The 21954-nt window shown below is 42.7% G+C and overlaps 1 protein-coding gene across 1 annotated transcript in view; it reads right to left on the minus strand.

Annotated features, from left to right (window-relative positions):
- Positions 1-15362, minus strand: part of SLC44A4 (solute carrier family 44 member 4) — a 67266-nt gene extending 51904 nt beyond the window's left edge. The window contains exons 1-6 of the mRNA XM_073598421.1: positions 15318-15362; positions 13072-13145; positions 4966-5044; positions 3121-3220; positions 2853-2969; positions 2597-2657 (exon numbers count right to left, since the gene is read on the minus strand). Coding sequence (XP_073454522.1) covers positions 2597-2657; positions 2853-2969; positions 3121-3220; positions 4966-5044; positions 13072-13111 — 397 coding nt within the window. The 5' untranslated portion in view covers positions 13112-13145; positions 15318-15362. The remainder of the gene's footprint in view (positions 1-2596; positions 2658-2852; positions 2970-3120; positions 3221-4965; positions 5045-13071; positions 13146-15317) is intronic.
- Between the last annotated feature and the right edge of the window lie 6592 nt (positions 15363-21954).

Here is a 21954-nt window from a genome sequence, read left to right on the forward strand (position 1 = left end):
ATGACCCAGTTACTGTGCTGTCATAAAACACAGCTATCAAATCCAGTTTTTAATGGTCTGTTTTCTTCTGGTCATCTACACTCTTTGTTGGCTACACTAGTGAATCGATCTGTAACGCATATCATTAGGGAGCACCATCAGTACCCATTATAGTTCTTCACAATTAAAGTTTTACACTGTGTGATAACTGCACTGAGAATTGGTTCTCATATTACTGGTCTGGTCACGGCCATCACCCTTAGAGACCCTGTCACCAACTTTTAAAAAATTGAAAGTAAAAAAGCAAGATATGAACCATTTTACTTGAAGTCTTTTTCCTTTTAATAAACAATTTTTTACCAACTTTCAATGTCTGTCTGAACTTGCTAGCAAGTTTGACTATTTAATTCTCTAGCTCAGCCCCCTCCCTCCCGCCATGTCACAGCCCTCTCCTCTTCTGGGAATGTGAAATTACTATTATCTCCCCTCCCAATCCTACATAACCTTTTTTGTAACTGCGGGGGGGGGGGGGGGCAGCAAAAGGTATACTATAGTGCAGGGATATGCAATTAGTGGACCTCCAGCTGCTGCAGAACTACAAGTCCCATGAGGCATAGCAAGACTCTGACAGAGACAAGCATGACACCCAGAGGCATGATGGGACTTGTAGTTTTGCAACAGCTGGAGGTCCGCTAATTGCATATCCCTGCTTCTTGAGTGACAGCTCTAAATCTGCTGGGACTGCTGAAATTACAAGATGGCAGCACCCAGTATTAGGCTCAGGTAAATATCATGCTTAAATTGCATTAAATATGTACAGTGCTCAGCATAAATGAGTACATCCCTTTTGAAAAGTAAGATTTTAACCAATATCTCAACGAACACAAATTTTTGCCAAAACTGAGTTTTATAGAACATTTTGTTTAGCTCCATAACATGAAAGTAAGGTTAGGAATATAACTTAGATGACAAAATCTTCAGTTTTATTAAAATTAGTTGATGCAAAAATGAATACACAGTCTTCTAGGCATGGAATGAACAAGTTGGCGACATATTGCAACATCTATCTTTTTCCATTCTTCAAGAACGACCTCTTTTAGAGCCTGGACGCTGGATGGAGAGTGATGCTCAACTCGTCTCTTCAGAATTCCCCATAGGTATTCCATTGGGTTCCGATCATAAGACCTACTTGGCCACTGAATCACTTTCACCCTGTTCTGCTTCAGAAATGCAACAGTGGCCTTAGATCTGTGTTTTGGATCATTTTCAGGTTGAAAAAGTGCGTTACGGCCAAGAGCATGGAGTGATGGTAGCACCTTTTCCTTCAATATAGAGCAGTACATCTGTAAATTCATGATACCATCAATGAAATGCAGCTCCCCGACACCAGCAGCTCTCATGCAGCCCCACAGAAGGTCACTGTCACCACTACGTTTCTCTGTAGGCACCATGCATTTTTCTTTGTACTCCTCACCTTTGCAACACCATACAGTTTTGAAGCCATCAAATCCAAAAACATTTATCTGGGTCTCATCACTCCAAAGTACAGAGACACAGTAGTCTCCTTTTTCAGCATGGGCCCTGGCAAAATCTAGGCAGGTTTTTTTGTGAATGGGCTTTAGGAGAGGCTTCCTTCATGGACGACACCCACGCATGCCATTCCTCTGCAGTGTACGCCAAAATGTGTCATGGAAAACAATCACCCTAGTTTGGCTTTCCATTTCTTTAGCTAACTGCAGTGAACTTGCATGGCGATTTTCTTCAACCCTTCTCATCAGAGGATGCTCCTGTTGAGGTGTTAACGTCCGTAGAGGGCCTGGACGCCTCTGTGAGATGGTTGCAGTTCCATCTTTGTTAAATTTTTGTATCACTTTTGCTACAGTATTCTGACTGATAAGTAAAACATATGCCTTGTGACATTTCTCTTCCATGTGGTGCCATTGCTGACAGCATGAAACGGGAGGGGTTTTCTTTGTTAAGCAACACCCTTTTATAATCAACTGTCTGCTGGACACCTGTTTAATGAATAATTAGACTCACCTGTAGTTGAATTCTTGTAAATTAGGATTTTGTTGTCTTTGCTCCTAAGACTTTCATTTGGGTGTATTCATTTTTGCAACATGGTCTTGAATGAATTTGTTAGGAAAAATACTTTTTTGTGTGTGCAAATTAACAAATCTTGGTTGCAATCAATGGCCCACATTTGTGGGAGTATTTTGTAGTATAGTATCCCATAGAAAATGTTGATTCTGAAAAGAAAGTAAAGGTTTTCTGACAAATCTGTTGGGGTGTACTCATTTATGCTGAGCACTGTACAGTATGTATTTATAATTTTCTAGGAAGATTGTTGCTGAAATGAATAATTTGGCAACAGGGTTCTCTTTAATTACTTTTTTTTTGTTTTTATTTCTTTAGCTAAAACTGCCCATGTCACAGGCTAACGGCAACACATTAAACCTCTATCCTGGGGGGGGGGGATTATTTTATGGAGAATAAAAGCAAAAACCTGAATTGTGCAGAAACTGTGATCTACATCGTTTAACTACCAGGAGGCTCAAAGGAAGCCGAGGGGCTCAAAGGCAGAACAAAATCTTTGTAAAGCACTGGAGGTACTCACTAGGTTTAGAGGGAACCAGGAAGACAGGACATAGCTCCTTAGAAGCAATTTCACTTACACTCTGTATGGCAAGAAGAGAAAAACGAAAATAATTGCATTAATACAGGTGCTGATCCACTTTTTTGATTGAACATAATAACTATTATTCATAAGGGTGTCAATAGATAAACCTGTCAGGAGGTACAGTATGGTCAGATATGCCTGAAAATTAGCCCCGTACTGAAAGCTAGTTGGTGGCTCTTCACTCTCTACTTACCAGAGTAGTAGTAGTTAGGTTAATACTCGGCTGACAGAATGTCTGGTTATAGACATCTTTCGGGTTGCCAATTGGTATAGTTGGTCTGAAATATTGAGGACATTCCGCAACACAAACCTAGATAGCAGAACACCATATGAGCAAATGATATGGCAACCAATAATAGGGAATGGAGAAAAACACAGAGTACTGCAGTATGAAGAGGGAAATTTAGGTTATTGAGAGGCAAGAGCCAAAAGGTTAGCACATGAACACCTAGTGTAGGTACCTGGGTGGTGGGACACTGCAGTCCATTCATTGATGCTACCAATATGCCTGGACCAGTGAGGCACTTTAATAAGTCATAATATAGCACAAATGGCTTGTCGCTGAAAAAACAAAATTATGATATTAATTATACAGGTGGAAGTGTTGACCCACGTCACATAGGAAAAAATTAATATGGAGGCACAGATCATTAGGTAAGACAGTGGGGATAAAAAAAGAAAAGGCAGACTTTGGGCCAAGACCACAGGTATAGACGAAGAATCAAAGGGGTCGGTCATACTGGAAAAGTAAAAAGGAGTGAAGAGTCATGTTCATGTAGTGAAGGCAAGGGATGGCGTGTCAGATTCATACAAGAAAAGATGTGCTGGATGAAGAGTCATGGTCATGTAGAAGAAGAAGTAAAATGATAGGGGGAAAAGTATGAAGGGACTAAGTCTTATGGGAAAACAAGGGAGGAATGAAGATCCATGGTCATGTATATAAAAAAAAAAAAAAAGATGGGCCCAGGCAAAAATAGTAAAAGAAACTGAAGGGATGTCTCAACTATATAGACTATAAGCTCTAATGAGCAGGGCCCTCTGATCCCTCCTGTATTGAATTGTATTGTAACTTTACTGTTTGCCCCCAATGTTGTAAAGCGCTGCGCAAGCTGTTGGCGCTAAAGAAACCCTATAAAATAATAATAATATAGGAAAAAGGGGGAGCAATGTCATGGTGATGTAAAAAGATAAAGGGATGAAGTGTCAGGGTCACATGAGAGAAGGAGTGAGGGACGATGGGTCTTATAGAAGTAAAAAAGGATGGAGAGTCCAAGCAATATGGAAAAGTTAAGGGATGTGTGAGGGTCATATGGGAGAAGAGGGAAGAAAAGCAAAATTGGAAAAATATAGCAGAGGAAAGGGATGTATTTCAGGTTCACAAGGAGAAAGAGGATATAGATGAAGAGTCAGTTTCACATGCAAGAGGAAAGAGATGGTGGGGACTGGGTCCTGGTCACAAAGAAGAAGAAATGGATAGAGGGACTTGGTCACATGGGAGAAGAAAGGAGGGCTGAACGGTCATAATCATGTAGAGGAAATTGTTAGATAAACTAAGTTATATGGAAAAAGAGGCGAGGAATGCAGAATCAGGGTAATGTGGTGTAGGAGTGGATATTCATTGATGCTGGGGTTTATAAATGGAAATTAAACATTTAATCAGATCTAATTTCAAAAATGAAATATTAACCACTTTGCCCCTGCGCTATAGCCATAAAACGGCTACAGTGCAGGCTTAAAAGGCCGGGAGGGCGTACATGGAAGTCCTCATGTGAAGAAAAGAAGAAAGCCATTAACCGGCTTCTGTTAGAGGGACATCGGTCCCCCTAGTGATCACCAGTGCGGCTAATCAGTGCCCACCAGTGCCATTAATCAGTGGCCATCAATACTGCTAATCAGTGCCTCCTGATCAGTGCCCATCAGTGACATCTATCAGTGCCCAGTGACATCTATCAGTGCCCACCAGTGAAGGATAAAAATTACCTGTTTGCAAATTTTATAACAAAATATGAAAATTTTTTTTTTTTTAAATGTCAGTGTTTTTTTGTTTGTTTAGGAAAGAATCAAAAAACCCAGTGGTGATTAAAAACCACCAACAGAAAGCTCTATTTGTGTGATAAAAAATTCATTTGGGTACAGTGTTGCATGACCGTGCAATTGTCATTCAAGATGTGAGAGCGCTGAAAGCTGAAAATTGGCCTGGTTAGGAAGGGGGTATAAGGGCCCAGTAAGCAAGTGGTTAAAAAGAAGAGCTTGTCTGAATAACAAAATAACTAGGAAATCTGAACTACATACGGATAAGCACTTACCTGTTTGCTCCAAATCCACAATAGGATCCAGTGGAATTTCTTGGATAGATCACTTGGCGAGGGTCACCATACAGCCATGCTGGAAAATAAAAGAGGTGTCCATCCAGGCCAAATAAGCATATATCAAAAATCATATAACAAATGTTACTGTCTGAAGCTCTACCAACTAAGTATGGAATTAATAAATATTACTTACATACTTACTAAGTTCAACTTAGGAATGTGCCACCAACAGGAAAGCCTATACAAGCCACTGCTGAAGCATTTATATTGGCATGATCAAATTTTACACACAAACCTCCCTCTCTAATGCATGGCCCAGCACTACATTTTGTTTGTCTACCTTGTTCCTGGAGTAAGAAACAGCTTTTATTCATCCCCGTAACATGTTTACCAGGCTTTGAAAATTCTTGAAGGGTCTGCTAATGAGAGGTCCGTTCCTATTGCCATAGACACACAACCTAAACTACATCTCTCAAGAGCCCTTTGCTAATGCACAATGCGTGGTGCTGTTAGAGTAAAGGCAACAGCATTATGTTGCTGAGAAAGAAATGAACAGAGGTTTTAAATGTACCATAAGAGAATCAATTATAGCAACATTTGTTATTGTGGTTTTTTTTGTTTGTTTTGTTTTTATACAATTTTAAAGTCTCTGACTGCCCAGTTATTATTTTTTTATTGGATAGAATGCATTAAGATGAAAAAAAAAAACTTCTGCCTTTACAACCCCTTAAAGTTTTTATTTTTTTAACACGTTGGGTTGTTTAGGGGTTTATGCTAGTTAGGATGGTGTTGCCAGTCTGAACTATAAAAATAAAAAACATTTAAAGTGGTGTTCCGGCCGAAACTCTACTTTTTGAATAAAAATACCCCTATAATACACAAGCTTAATGTATTCTAGTAAAGTTAGTCTGTAAACTAAGTTCTGTTTTGTTAGTTTATAGCAGTAGTTTGTTATTTTATAAACTTACAGCAGGCCGTGGCCATCTTAAGTGTGGGCATCTGAAGCCAGACTGTATTTCTTCCTGGATCTCATCCTTGCAGATCTCGCACATGCTCAGTGCAGCACAAGCAGTGTAATAGGTTTCAGGTCAGGTTTCCATAGCAACGGCAGTTTCAGAGGAAGTTGCCGCCCCTTCCCAGAAGGCATTGCAAACAGGAAATGATGCGATGGGCCGCGGCCAGGGAGGAGGAAGTGAAAAATGAATACAGCAGATATACAGTAGGTGCTGGGAAAAAAAAAATTAAAAAATATCCAATTTGTTTACAGTGCACAGTTTAGTGAGGGATGCTGAAGAGTTGTAAAAGTGGGTGGAACTCCACTTTAAGGAAATGTTAATGGGAGTAAGAGGAACAACACTGGGTTATTATGGTATATAGTTCGTAGGAGGGAAGATTATCCTGGCAAGTTTAGCCAGACAGGAACAAGTACCCAGTCCCCCTCTAGTAGGTTTTGAGCATGGGCAATATGCTATGTATACAGCCATATTATTCCTCCTACTGCTACGTACAGTTCTTTTTTATGTGGTAGGAATAGCGAATGCAAGAAAGGCCCCCTATAGTCCAGTTTACTTCCAGGTACAGGAAAACATTTTCCATAACAAAACAAACAAAAGGCTTTAACGTGACGGACCCTTTGGTTCAGAAAGATGGGCGGCTCATTGCTGATGTGGCAATAGAACATACAGACACAAATGTGCTTTGTTTAGTTAATACAGATATGATTTCATATCATCAGCTATGTAAACGAAGTTCAGATTACACCAGGAATTTTCCAGCCAGACTTGCTTTTAGAGAATAGGTTTCTCAGTTAATTTCAGGTACAAATTCTGTCAATGGTGGCACCAACGTTGGTTTGGCAGCCGTGTTGTGTACTGAACCCTAAGCTGTGACTACCTCATGCATCCTCCTCCTAGCTCAGTGTCAAAGCAAAGTCATGGAGCTGAGGAAAATAATGAAAGAAGGGCAGGGGAAGGAGAGAGAGGTCATGGCTGTGGAACAAAGGCTTGCTTCAACACCTCTTGGCCTAGTAGAACTTACTGTACCAACAGAACATACAGCCTAAAAAAATAGCTGCCTCTGTTCCACATTGAATACAACTAATCTTCACTCTGCCAGGCTTGTGCACCTCCGTCTATAGGAGGATGGAGCTTACCATTAAAATGGGAGGTGTTGAGATATACTGGAATGAAGTCAGTTAAAAACAGATATGGCTTAGCTTGCCATTAACATGGTCTTCCCAAAAAGTTTGTAGTTATACATTTTTTAAAGACATAAATGCAAAACTGAGCAAGGCCCATGCTTACTAAAAAAAAAAAAAAACACTTAAAGCCCGTTCACACAGTCATATCAGCTATGGTGTTGCTAGTATACCGTGGCTATCTGCAGCTGGGAGCCCAGGTATTTGCAGACAGTTGCTGACCATGGAAGCCAGGAAGTCTGTACATGTCAATGACCGGCTTACAGGAACTACAGCTGTCAACATGTATCCACATACCAATCAGTTACATGCAGTGCCGACAACCACGGCTTTTATCAGCCGGTCATTGACTTGTACAGGCTTCTCGGTCACACCTATCCGTAAACAGCTGAGCTCCCGGTCGCAGATATCTGCAGTACACCTCCTGCAATATGGCCGATTTGGCTTCAAGAATGAAGCCTACGGGTCAACTCTGGCTCCTTCTCCATTTATAATGGTTTACATTTTCTTGAGTTAATCTAGTTTTAGAATGTGCCGCCCTCACAGGTCCTGCTTTTTAAGTCTGGAGAGGATGGGCACATGCAGGAGAGGTTACTAGCAGCTGTATGGCCAACAAATCCTGAAACATATTTCTATGGCAGAAAAGGTAAATGCTGATTTTCACATGGCGGTTTCAGATGCTACATATTTACAAAATATGTGAGCATGTTGGGGACATTCAATATACTTTTTGCTTCAATGCTTCTTGTGACCAGCAAAGAAAGTGAGGGTAAATCTAAACATTACGAGCTGCCGCCAGAACAGAAGGCAAGCGGAAATCTTCCAGACAGCAAAAGTGGGAATTCTGTTCACTTGGGGAGCATTTTTCTCATTTCCTGTCATGTATTGGGGAAAGAAAACAAGGAAAAATCTCACCAACTGGGACATGGACAGCAAAAAAAGGTTTTCCATACACGGGAAGCCACAGGTAGCATGTACAGCTGGCCATAGAAGTGAAGGCTTTACGCACTTGTACTCGGATAAACAGCAATGCTTCTTAGCATCAGAGTTTACATGCGTACATGACGTACTTCCCAAACACTGAACTTTCACATGCGAGTGTAAACACCAATGCAAAGAATCCACATTTACCAAGTACAAGTGCATACAAGCCATTCACTCCTATGGCCAGCTGAACATCTCACCTGTGGCTCCCCATGCGTCTAAAACAGCTGTGATTTTTATGCTAAAGCTCATTTCATCTCTCACTATTCATGTGGATGAGCTTTAAGAGTCTGACAGGCTAACCCTTCACCCAGGGGAGCAACTAGAACCTTCAGGGAACCGGTGCAAGAAGCCATGAAGGACACCCCCTGACAACCCCCCCCCCCCCCTCCGAGCCCAGTATCGGAATGCCAGGGCCCGGTCTCATGTGTGACCTTTGTGACACTGGTAGTTCTGTCACTGGTGTCAGTGTTTTTTTTTTTTTTTAATTATTTTTTACCTTTTATTTAATTTAATGTATTTTTAACAATTTCAATTTTTTTTTTTTTTTTGGGAGCCCCATTGTGGGCTTTGGCGAAATATCAGGAGTCTAAACAGTACAAACAAATGGCCACTGTCCTTGCCTTCAAATGGCCTTTGCAGCAAGGAGCACATGGAAGGGCAATGCATGCAAAACAAAACCAGAGAAATTCCCTGCTCAACTTACCGACCAGCCTGCAAACAACCAAATTATCCTGTCTAACAGTGTGCGTTAAAAACAGGGGTTTAGTCTGCACACATTTGCAAATACATGCGCAAGTTACAGAGCAGTGTCAAGGCACCCTCTTATTTTCTGTAGTTCTAATTCTAAACTTTGAGAGCCTCCACAGTGGAAGCACATGCATTATATAATGGATAGGCAAAGGGCAAGTGAGCCTGGAGGGAGTTCACCTGTCCTTAAAGTGGAGTTCCACCCAAAAGTGGAACTTCCACTCATTAGATTCCTCCCCCCCTCCGGTGACACAGTTGGCACCTTTCAGGGGGAGGGGGGTACAGATACCTGTATATTACAGGTATCTGTACCCACTTCCGGCGTAGATAGCCGCAGAATCTGCGGGTATTTACGCCACATCCTGTTCCCCCCCCCCGCTGCCTGCTGGGAAACACACGGGTCCCAGAGGCAGCAGGGACCATTCGTATTGCGCTGCGCGACTCGGTTCCGACTGCATGCGCAGTAGGGAACCGGGAAGTGAAGCCGCACGGCTTCACTTCCTGATTCCCTTACCGAAGATGGAGGCGGCAGCACCCGAGGACGGAGAGACGCTTCGGCCTCGGGTGCCGACATCGCGGGCGCCCTGGACAGGTAAGTGTCCATGTTTTAAAAGTCAGCAGTTGCAGTATTTGTAGCTGCTGACTTTTAAAAATTTTTTTTTCGGTGCCGCTCCGCTTTAAAGGCACAGGGGTCTAAACAGACTATTGATGTTCCACTTTTGAGATAGAGAAAGAGAAAGGAGATTGAGGACACAGCCGTCAATCTCCATCTCTGCAGACTCAGCTGCAAAGAATGAATGAACAGGAATAGCTCTGTACTGATCACCGACTCTAACCATTCACAAACGGAAGGAGCCAGTAAATTACATAAGTACAAGTCCCTTCCCTGTTCTCCATCCTGACATATGAAGAGCACACAGGGGCCTAGGAACGGCAGCATATAAGAGAACTGATCCTCCATTTTTCTCCTGCAGCTGCTGAATGTCTGCAGGAGGGAGGGGAGGAGAACTTGGCTTTCAGTGGCTGCAGGAGGAGAATGGAGATTATTGGTTCCTCTATATGCCACCGCCCCCCCCTATTCCGGTGTACAGGGGGCCATACAGGCCCTCTGGAGCACGGCGCCAGGTCGCATTTGTGCCCCTGCCTTTAACGTGCTGTGCAAAAATACTGAAAAGAATCATACTTCCAAATTTTATCTCCATAGAGTTAATTTAATAATTAGCCCGCTAGAGGATATGACAGCAGATAACAGAGTCACACGCTATACCCCCTCTGCCTACACAGATACTCAAAAACCTCTAGTTAGAATGACGTTCTTCTGGAATGAATCACTTAATGTGTGTAGATGTTCACAGTGTGTGTAGATAAACCTATCTGCTGTGATAACAGTAAGGGATCTGCTGCTCCAATCTTTACAAGACCTCAAATAAGCAAAGTGTTTTTTACAGCCTAGCCTAATCATATATGATAAGACAAAACCTACATATCAGACTACTGAATGCATGAGAATATACGGTACATTGTGTACATTTTTACAGTCCCTCCCTTCAGAAACGTGATTATCGATTGCAATCACTACTTTCACTTGAATGCAATCTAGACAAAACCCCAATAAAGAGTTGTTCCAGGCAGTGTGTGAAAGCAATAATTGAGCTACTACCCCGTTTCCCCTAAAATAAGACCTAGCGTTATTGTCAATGATGGCTGCAATATAAGCCCTACCCCCCAAATAAGCCCTAGTTAAAGTCATTGTAGGTCTTATTTTCAGGGTAGGGCTTATTTTCGGGGAAACAGGGTAGGGCTTATTTGGGGGGTAGGGCTTATATTGCAGCCATCATTGACAATCACGCTAGGTCTTATTTTCGGGGAAACAGGGTAATACTGCAACTGTGCTAAAATAAGAACATTTACTTAGAACTACTGGAATGAGACAAAATTTACCTCTGTATTAGGGCCCCCCCTGCACTGCATGGGTTAAATAGTCGTTTGGTCTAGGGGTGCAGGGATAAGGTGTAAGGCCCCTTTCACACTTTTGTTTCATTAGTTCAGTCACTTTTATTCAAAGAAAAACATATGAGGTTTACATCAGTTTGTCATCCGTTTTTAGATCAGATTTTTACATCTGCCAGCTAGAGTCCCTAACCACTTGAGTCCCGGAGCCATTCTTTCATGCAAAAGCGAAAAAACGTTTGTTCATTTACATCCTTTCGCCTGAGCCGTTTTTTTTTTTTTTTTTAACAGAAGAAAAATAGGGCTTTGATCTGTTCCAAAAATGGATGTTGAAGGAAGGGGATGTAAACAGATGTAAATGATCATTCATTTTTTCATAGAGATGCATTGATGTCCATTTTTCATATGTCACTAGATGGATGAAAAACGGACAAACAGTCCGCATGTGGTAAAGGGGCCTTATACTTACCTTATTCTGGGCTCTGGCCCTCTGAAGTGCCCAGCAAGATCACCACTCCCAAGGAGGCCTCATAACTCGTGCTAACCCGCCACCGTCACCGTCACTGGATGTGCCACGGTTGCGTCTTCGCGCAATCCCACCTTCTTCAGTCTCTCAAAACGTACTGTTCCCGTCTTTGTACATAGCAGGCCTAGCACTTCTTGTTGACCTTGTTGCTGTTGTAATTATAACATTGCTCTTGTTTTATTGGTCCTCAAACTTTGGACAGTGAGCAATCCCTCAGCATCATCCAGCATAGCAAAAGACTATTAAGCCCTGCATTGTACATGAGGTGGCGAGCCTGCAACTGCCGCCCAAAGCTGCTTAGAGAGGTGGTAGCAGTTGGCCAGGTTCATGGATTGAGGGACCCTTCTGGAGCAACTAGACTATATGAGCATTTAACCATTGCATTATGGAAATGGGGGGGGGGGGTGCTGTAAGGGTAGATTTTGTTTCATTCCAGGAGTTAAGCTTTAATCTGAATTCTTTGATCTGTTGCAGCAAGATTTCAGAGAACATCTCAAAGAGTCATGAGGAGCGTACTTTCTCAGGCCGGTACTATGTCATTTCCTTTTTTTCTCTGCTCTCTTTATCAACAAACATATTTGAACATCCAAAGCAGGTTTGTATCTCACTGGTGCTTGTGAGATGTTCTAAAGCTGGCCATACACATAGGATTTCTCTGCTCAGCCCCCATCCATGCTACACAGTGCATTTGGAAGAATTTCCCACTGCGGCTGTTGTATTAATACAACCAGCCCCACCAGCTGTCAAAATACCTGAAAAGTCCTGGCACCTGACTGGATGCAGATGTTTCTTGGCAAATCACTTTTCAATTATTTAATTGAGGGATGTCAGGTGGGAGGGTGCCCGACACCGTCTACAACTCCCATATTCCAGATTAAGCAAATTTCCTTCAGAAACTGGCTGAAATTTACTGTGTGGCCAGCTTTAGTACTGATACAGGGTTTTACCATGAGGCATTTAGTATAGAAAAGACAATGTGCAGCCTGCAGTGGGTATGTTTGAGAACAATTCTTCTGCACCACAAGTAGGGATTTTCAGATAACCAAGACTGCAGACAAATGTAGTAGGTTGGAATGAAGAACTACAGAAATGCCTAGATGAAGCAGTGAGCAAGTAGGTATTTTAAAGTGTTACTAAGCCCAGAAATATGAAAATAGTTGATCTGCTAAGCCCAGAGTTTATAAATCTTCTTTTTACATTAAAATATTGCCACTATATACCTTTTTGCTTCTGTACACAAAGATTACATGATAAACTGCACAGTTTCTCCAGTGCTGAGAGTTTAGGTGGGTGGAGATTTCCCCTGCAGCCTGTATACACGCCCACATGTGTGATGCCAGTATCATGTGACCTGGCTATCTCTGAGAACAAGTAACTGTTCTCTCCAGCATAAAAGACACAACTGAGCATGTGCAGGTTGGCTATTGCCTGTGTGTTAGCTGGCCTTCCCAAGCTAGAAATTGTAGGAGAGGGAGGATCTGTGCATACAAGATAAAACATCCTTTTTACACAATGCAGAGAATTAACCCCTTTAGTTCCTCAATGAGTATAACAAGCATGCTTTACTGCATATACAGACTGATTTTACTCTTGTGGGTTTAGTAAACCTTTTCATTATCTTTGCCATAATCATCCCAAAGAGCAGTAAGTGGAACCAGGTGGAAATGAACCATAGGAGCTGTATGTGATCACTTACCTATTATCCCAACTGCTATGTAGCCCAGAATGAAGATCATGAACAAGATACAGCATATGATGTCAGTGCAGCCCCTGGATGGAGAAACAAGAAGACAACGGTTTAAAACAATAAACCAGACAACACTACATCACTACTATATTGTGTGTGTGTTAAAAGAATGAAGATCAAAGTCACTGTCTGCTGGAAAGGAAAGCATTCTTGATTCTTTTTACAGAAATTAAATTAAAAAAAAAAAAAAACATAGCTTTAAACGATCAGGCATTTGTTTATATGGCACAGATCAATGTGAGTCTGCAGCTATCTTCACAATCTTCTCTCTTTTTAGGAGACGATTCATTATAAAACAAATAGATACTCAGACAAAGCCTCTATAACTGGCAGTGATCCTGAGAGATAAAAAGGTTCTCTGTATTTAATATGAAAATAACTTTATAAAGCACCCTGTGTGCTTAATCTCAGATCCAAATATGGCCCTCCTGGAAGATGTTCAGGGAGTCCTCTGAGTTAGGAGATTTTCATTCGGGGCAGGGATAAGCTCTGTCTTCAGGCTGACGTTGTGACATTCTTCTGATTGTCCCCTCCTGGCTCTGCCTGCACTTCTTTTCACTCCCTTTCAATCTTTGCCCATCGCCTTCCATTTCCTTTCCCCCTTCTCCACCTTTTTTTTCACTCCTATGACTGAACTTCTGAAGCCTTGCTTATGCTCTTTGTATCCTTTTGAGGGCCCCCACCTCAATCAAGTTTGTACGCCAGTGCTGCAGGGTTCCTCCTTAGTTTTGCAGTCATAACCCTGCCTTCGATCGGTAATATACACTGTGACTGGTCCTAGGCACAAGCATGTGTGGGTTGTTCATATAACACATACACCTCAGGAAGCACAGCGCAACTCGCACATGCGCAGTAGGATACAGGCTGTGAAGCCGGAAGTAAAGGTGCTAGCGCCTGCACCCGAAGCCGAAGGACTGGTTGGCTTTGGGTGCCAACATCGCGGGCTCCCTGGACAGGTAAGTGACCTTATATTAAAAGTCAGCAGTTACAGCTACAGTATTTGTAGCTGCTGACTTTTATTTTTTTTTTTTGAATACAGGCTGGAACTCCTCTTTAAGGTCTGTGTGAGCTCACTTGCCAGGCACCCTGTACATCAGGTGTCCCCAACTCCCAGGCCGTGGACCGGTGCCCCTCCGTGGCGTGCTGAGAGTCAGGTTATGTGGTGGGGGTTGGCGGCGGGCAGAGCAAGCCAGCACAGCGTGCATTGCCACCCTCCAACAACCAAAGGGCGCTCGCTCCTTTTTTTTCTAGCAACACTACTCCTTTCCCTCTCCGTGGTCACGAAGAAAGAGAAGGGGAGGGAGGAGAAGCCTTCTGTGGAAAGGCTGACTTCCGTGCAGCTGGTCTGTGGAGCCAGGGAGGTTGGGGGCCCCTGCTGTAGATAACCTATAGATAATAACAGTGGCGGCCGATGCATTAAGGGCGCACGGGCGCCGCCCCCTCTCTCCTACCGCCCCCTCTATCACCAATAGATAGATTCATGCATTGCATGAATCTATCTATGGCCGCCGCTGCCACCACCTATTCAGGCACCCTGGCCCCTTTTCAGGCGCAGGGCGCCTGAATTACAGCGGCGAGCTGTGTTTTTAAAGCACCTGATTAGCGCCATAGGCTCTAATAGGTGTCAAAAAAGGTGACCTGCGAGCACCATGCTGGGCGCTTGCAGGTCACTCAGCTGTGTTAGAAAAGCAAATGACTATTCGCTGTCCTAACACTAAACCGCCTCTCCGCCAATCAGGTGCTCGGGTCTGTTACCTGTCACCCGATTGGCTGAAACGACAGGTGCCGCTATTGGACAACTATCGGGAGGAGAGGACGGCAGGAGACGCATGGAGCACCCCGCTCGTCGCCGTCACCCGCTGCCCCACCAGGACAGGGTAAGTGTCAGGTAGACTGCGAGCAGGCGGGGGTCACACTGGCAGCATTTAATGGGCACAGTGGCAGCGTTTGATGGGCACAGTGGCAGCGTTTGATGGGCACAGTGGCAGCGTTTGAGGGCACAGTGGCAGCGTTTGAGGGCACAGTGGCTGCAATTGATGATTTTAAAAAAAAAAAATTTGCAACCCCCCCCCCAAAAAAAATTTTGAGCACCAGCCGCCACTGGATAATAACATGTCCAAGCTCACCAGGCTTAAATGTCTGGTTAATAAACCTGACTGGCAGAAAATCCACCAATCGACAGCTAGTTCACTCACCGTTTTTTAATCGGACCTTTGAACTTCGGGTCAAATTTAGCGGGTTCACCTACAAAAAGAGAAAAAGCACACATAAACAGGCTTGTAATACAAAGAGATTGAATCCAAGATGTAAGAATGCACAAATTATTAATATACAGGATTTACATAGTGCCAACGGTTTGCACAGTGCTTTACGAAATGGAGGGAGACAATACAGTTATAATACAATTCAGTAAAAGAGGAATTAAAGGACCCTGCTTGTGAGAGCTTCTCATCTAAAAGGGAGGGTCCAGTTGTAGGCAGGTGCAGTCTATATTCTCCACTGCAGGTGGTGCTCATCTGTGGTGTGGAGGAGGAAAAAATTGGCCACACACCACCACGGAGCTGAAGCAGATAAAATCCTTTTATTGTCAAATGTTGACGTATTTCACACGGACATCTCGTGCCTAACCAATAAAGCGGACCTTCAGTCATTTTTTTCAACTTTCCAGCTATTAAATCTTCTGCCCTTGTTGTTGTTTTAACTTTGGATAGTAAAACATTTTTTTTCTGCCAGTAAATACCTTATACAGCCCACTTCCTGTTTCTTGTCTGGTCATTAGCCTAGACATTTGACATCATGCACAGCTCTCTCTCTTTCACTCTCATGAGAGTTTGCCAGGAGGGGAGGGGTTATGAGTCATAAGAGGGCCAATCAGAGCTGCAGAGCTGGAGGTGTGCCTCGCCTCTGTGTGTCTGTGTAAATGCAGGAAGTGAACAGGCAGCAGCTTCAGTTGCCCACAGTTAAAATGGATGCAGCCAGAATCAGTTTTTTTTTTTTAAAGAGAAAGTGTAAAAAAAAATTAAAAAATTAAAGAGCCCCTGTCCCCGCATGCAGAAGCGAACGCATACGTAGGTCGCGCCCGCATATGTAAACAACGCTCAAACCACACATGTGAGGTATCGCCACAAACGTTGGAGCGAGAGCAACAAGTCTAGCACTAGACATCCTCTGTAACTCTTAAAATTTTTAAAGCGTCACCTATGGACATTTTTAAGTACTGAAGTGTGCGCAATTTTAAAGCGTGACATGTGAGGTATCCATTTACTCGGCGTAACATCATCTTTCACATGATACAAAAAAAAAATTGGGCTAACTTTACTGTTTGTTTGGGTTTTTTTGTATTATTAATGAAAGTGTTTTTTTTCCAAAAAAAAAAAATCACGTTTGAAAAATTTCTGCGCAAATACCGTGTGACAAAAAAAATTGCAATGATCACCATTTTATTCCCTAGAGTCTCTGCTAAAAATATATATATATATATGAAAATATGAAAATGTATGTACAATATAATGGATGAGGGCACTCTTGCCCAGTGGGGGCGCGATGAACGCCGGGCACCCGCGATCGCTCGTGACAGAGCGAGAACTGGGATCTGTGTGTGTAAACACACAAATCCTGCTTCTCTCAGGGGAGAGGAGACAGATCGTGTGTTCATACTAAGTTTGAACACCCATCTCTCTCCTCCCCTAGTCAGTCCCCTCCCTCCCACAGTTAGAACACACCTAGGGAACACAATTAGCCCCTTGATCGCCCCCTAGTGTTAAATATGTTAAACCCTTCCCTGCCAGTGACATTTAGGCCTGATTCACACCGATGCATTTTTAGTGCTTTTTGCATTTTGCAGATTTTCACTACAGAACGTGTTCCATAGGAAACCATGTTAAATGGACTGTAGTGCAAATCTGCAAAAATGCCTAGGTGTGAATCAGGCCTTATACAGTAATCAGTGCATTTTTATAGCACTGACAAAAAATTGCACACTTGCATTCAAGAATCTTGACATCAGCACACAGGGATTACATGTCATTTGGGTGCATCAACAGCTCACGTACAGTGAGGGAAAAAAGTATTTGATCCTCTGCTGATTTTGTACGTTTGCCACTGACAAACAAAATGATCAGTTTATCATTTTAATGGTAGGTTTATTTTATGAGTGAGGGTCAGAACAACAAAAATATCAAGAAAAACGCATTTAAAAAAAGTTATAAATTGATTTGCATTTTAATGAGTGAAATAAGTATTTGGCCCCTTTGCAAAACATGACTTAGTACTTGGTGGCAAAACCCTTGTTGGCAATCACAGAGGTCAGACGTTTCTTGTAGGTGGCCACCAGGTTTGCACACATCTCAGGAGGGATTTTGTCCCACTCCTCTTTGCAGATCCTCTCCAAGTCATTAAGGTTTTGAGGCTGATTTTTGGCAACTCGAACCTTCAGCTCCCTCCACATATTTTCTATAAGACTAAGGTCTGGAGACTGGCTTGGCCACTACAGGACCTTAATGTGTGCTATTTCTTGAGCCACTCCTTTGTTGCCTTGGTCATGTGTTTTGGGTCATTGATATGCTGGGATACCCATCCACGACTCATTTTCAATGCCCTGGCTAAGGGAAGGAGGTTCTCATCCAAAATTTTGATGGTACATGGCCCCATCCATTGTCCCTTTGATGCAGTGAAGTTGTCTGTTCCCCTTAGCAGAAAAACAACCCCAAAGCATAATGTTTCCACCTCCGCGTTTGACGTGGGGATGATGTTCTTGAGGTCATAGGCAGCATTCCTCCTCCTCCAAACACAGCGAGTTGATGCCAAAGAGCTTGATTTTGGTCTCATCTGACCACAACACTTCCACCCTCTTCTGAATCATTCAGATGTTCATTAGAAAACTTCAGACAGGCCTGTACATGTGCTTTCATGAGCAGGGGGACCTTGCGGGTGCTGCAGGATTTCAGTCCTTCACGGCGTAGTGTGTTACCAATTGTTTTCTTGGTGACTATGGTCCCAGCTGCCTTGAGATCATTGACAAGATTCTCCCGTGTAGTTCTGGGCTGATTCCTCACCGTTCTCATGATTATTGAAATTCCACAAGCTGAGAACTTACATGGAGCCCCAGACCGAGAGATTGACAGTTATTTTGCATTTCTTCCATTTGCGAATAATCTCACCAACTGTTGTCACCCTCTCATAAAGCTGCTTGGCGATGGTCTTGTAGCCCATTCCAGCCTTGTGTAGGTCTACAATCTTGTCCCTGACATCCTTGGACAGGTCTTTGGTCTTGGCTGTGGTGGAGAGATTGTAATCTGATTGATTGCTTCTGTGGACAGGTGTCTTATACAGGTAACAAGCTGAGATTAGGAGCACTCCCTTTAAGAGAATGCTCCTAATCTCAGCTAGTTACCTGTATAGAAGACACCTGGGAGCCAGAAATCTTGCTGATTGATAGGGAATCAAATACTTATTTCACTCATTAAAGTGCAAATCAATTTATAACGTTTTTGAAATGTGTTTTTCTGGCTATTTTTGTTGTTATTCTGTCTCTCACTATTAAAATAAACCTACCATTAAAATTATAGACTGGTCATTTCTTTGTCAGTGGGCAAATGTACAAAATCAACAGGGGATCAAATACTTTTTCCTTCACTGTATCTCGAGCTTGAATGAGACTCCCTCCCATAATACTTCATTACCTCCTCTGCTGCCACTTCCAGCAATGTCTCCTCTCTACTACCTACCCTAGGAAGTAGAGAGGAGACATTGCTGAAAGTGGCAGCAGAGGAGGTAATAAAGCATTATGGGAGGGAGTCTCATGCAATATCAAGGTACACGAGCTGCAGATGCATCCAAACAACTTGGCGGTGTCCACATGCAATTCCTGTGCTGATGTCAAGATTCTTAAATGTAAGTGTGCCATTTTATGTCTTCAATCTAATGGAATTTACTGTACTAACGGGGATCCCACGATGCTGTTCTTTTGTCATTTGAGCTCCCCTGATCTTGCCGGATCTATACTGGAAGCATCAGGATCCTTGTTGCACGGCCATTGATCTTCATTTGAACTCTTTGAATGTAAATACCTATCCTTATAATGCAACATGTAATATGATATATATCGCCCTTATTTTATTTATGACACTATATTATTTTAAGAACATGTCTACATGTGATACTCGTTTGTGTCCCCATAGGGGGGTTTTTGCTTCCTGGTGGCCACGATTTCTGGGCTCCGAATCCTTCTGGACCCTTCCAAAGTAACTATTTTATTGTTTACATTTTGTTTTGTTTTATGTTGGATACTATGATGTATTTATATGATGCTTTTTTATACATCTGTTAGATAGGCAAGCTCCTGAAGAAGCGTATCAACACGTGTAACATGTAGAGCGACCCTTCCGAGAGACCTCTCACTGCGACTCAACCACGTCATGTATCTAATAACCACTGGATGTATATTGTTATTACATGTTACTATCTTTGCACATTTCCTATGGGGTATTTATCTATTAGAGGTGATATTAGAGTCTGTGAGGTCACTCAGATATAAGTGTTCTTTAATCTTTGTCTGTACACAACAATTTTAACTTTATCCAATTAAAAAACTTAAAATTTTTTACTAAATTACGGGTGTGCCTACAAAGTCCATATTTTCATTCCAATCTCTTCTAACAATTACCGGGACGTTGGCACAATGTTACCAGTGTACCCACAGTGTCACCTTGTGTTGATGCATTTAAATCCATATCTTTGTTTCATTTTAAATCTATTGACATTCCTGACAGACACCTCTGAAAGCTGGGACTTGTAGTGCGCTGAACTGGTTTGTAGATCTCCTTACTATATTAGAGTGCCTCTGAAGATGCTGTAAATCACTATAGTAGACAGCCCTACGTACTGTGGGAGTTGTGATCTGTAAGGTTTCTGAATACTGCCCACTGAGGGGCCCTCGCTTGGCACCTCCACCATTCATAGAACTCCTTGTATTTTTTCAGTGCATACAAGGCATTCTCAGATTGGATGAAATGAAGAGGTGGTGCAGTGACATCGTCTATGACTCTAGGATTACGCTATAAGGAAAGAAGTTCACCTTTTAGCTGAAGTACTCATTATATTGTACGTACAATGAGAATACAACTGTGAGCCATTCCATGACGTTGATTCATACCTGGAGAAACATAAAACTGACTTTCTTGCCCAAGCAATCAGGAAATTCCAAAGTACTAAATAGATGTGAACATCTGATTAGCTTTCCTTTGTCTGAAGTCTTCATAAATAACCCTAAAGGCTCATCCACACCTGGGTCACTCTTCTGCAATCCGCGGTGGCCCGTTTTTCAGAGGGTGGTAGAGCAGGAGCTGCCAGGCATTCAGTAGGTTATTCTGCTGCCTTTAGAATGCCCCCAATTTTTTTTTTTTATAGCTGGGGATTTTTTTTGTAAATACTGTGCTGCAATTGCAAGCCAAGCTTTTGGCTCACAAGTCTGGTATGGTCCCATTCACCTGCTTGGTGACGGCTCTGCCCACTGACTGCCAAATGGAGAATAACTTTTGACATGGGATGTGCAAGACACCGAGTGATCACCTGTTATCTTTTTAGGTGGGGAGTGACAAGTCTGTAAAACAGCGGCTCAACCACCTATTTTCACCGCTCCCCCCCACCGCTTGTGTAAACGAGGCCTGAAAACAAGGCTTTGCAATAAGCAGTGAGGATGTGTGGCATTCAATAACCCGTAGTAACCACATTTCTTTGACTATGATCTGGTAAAATATGATTGGCTACAGTGGGGGTTCCTGTACTTATCATGTCATTACTACTCTATGAAATATTTTACCATAGACTCTGAGACTGTATATAGTGTTACATGCAAGCCCCTTCCGAATACACATTTCCTATAAATCTTCATCATCCAGTAGTTCTTGAATGGCCTCCTAAGCCCCGGAACGTGTTTTATGTATGTTTTATGATTATTTCAACAAATAAAGAGCAAAAAAACTGGCTCCATCTCCAAACTTCTTATGTTATGCCCCGTACACACGGTCGGACTTTGTTCGGACATTCCGACAATAAAATCCATGGATTTTTTCCGACGGATGTTGGCTCAAACTTGTCTTACATACACACGGTCACACAAAGTTGTCGGAAAATCCGATCATTCCGAACGCGGTGACGTAAAACACGTACGTCGGGACTATGAACGGGGCAATAGCCAATAGCTTTCATCTCTTTATTTATTCTGAGCATGCGTGGCACTTTGGGCGTCGGATTTTTGTACACACGATCGGAATTTCTGACAACGGATTTTGTTGTCGGTAAATTTTATATCCTGCTCTCAAAGTTTGTGTGTCGGAAAATCCGATGGAAAATGTGTGATGGAGCCCACACACGGTCGGAATTTCCGACAACAAGGTCCTATCACACATTTTCCGTCGGAAAATCCGACCGTGTGTACGGGGCATCACACAAAACTCAACTCTATGGCAGCCATTGGACCTTTATAATCTGAAGGTCCACCTGTATCGGTAAGCCACTCCTGTCAGCTAAGAACAGGAAACGGAGGCTACGATTCGCACAGACTCACCAAAATTGGACAACAGAAGATTGCCTGGTCTGATGAGTATCGATTTCAGCTCTAACATTCAGAAGGTGGGGTCAGAATTTGTCGTAAACAACATGAAAGTATGGATCCATCCTGCCTTGTATCAACGGGTCAGGCTGGTGGTGTAATGGTGTGGGGGATATTTTCTTGGCACACTTTGGGCCCCGTAGTACCAATTGAGCATCATTTAAACCCCACAGCCTACCTGAGTATTGTTGCTGACCATGTCCATCCCTTTATGACTACAG

Source organism: Aquarana catesbeiana, linkage group LG09, assembly GCF_042186555.1.
Source record: "Aquarana catesbeiana isolate 2022-GZ linkage group LG09, ASM4218655v1, whole genome shotgun sequence".
Lineage (NCBI taxonomy): Eukaryota > Metazoa > Chordata > Amphibia > Anura > Ranidae > Aquarana > Aquarana catesbeiana.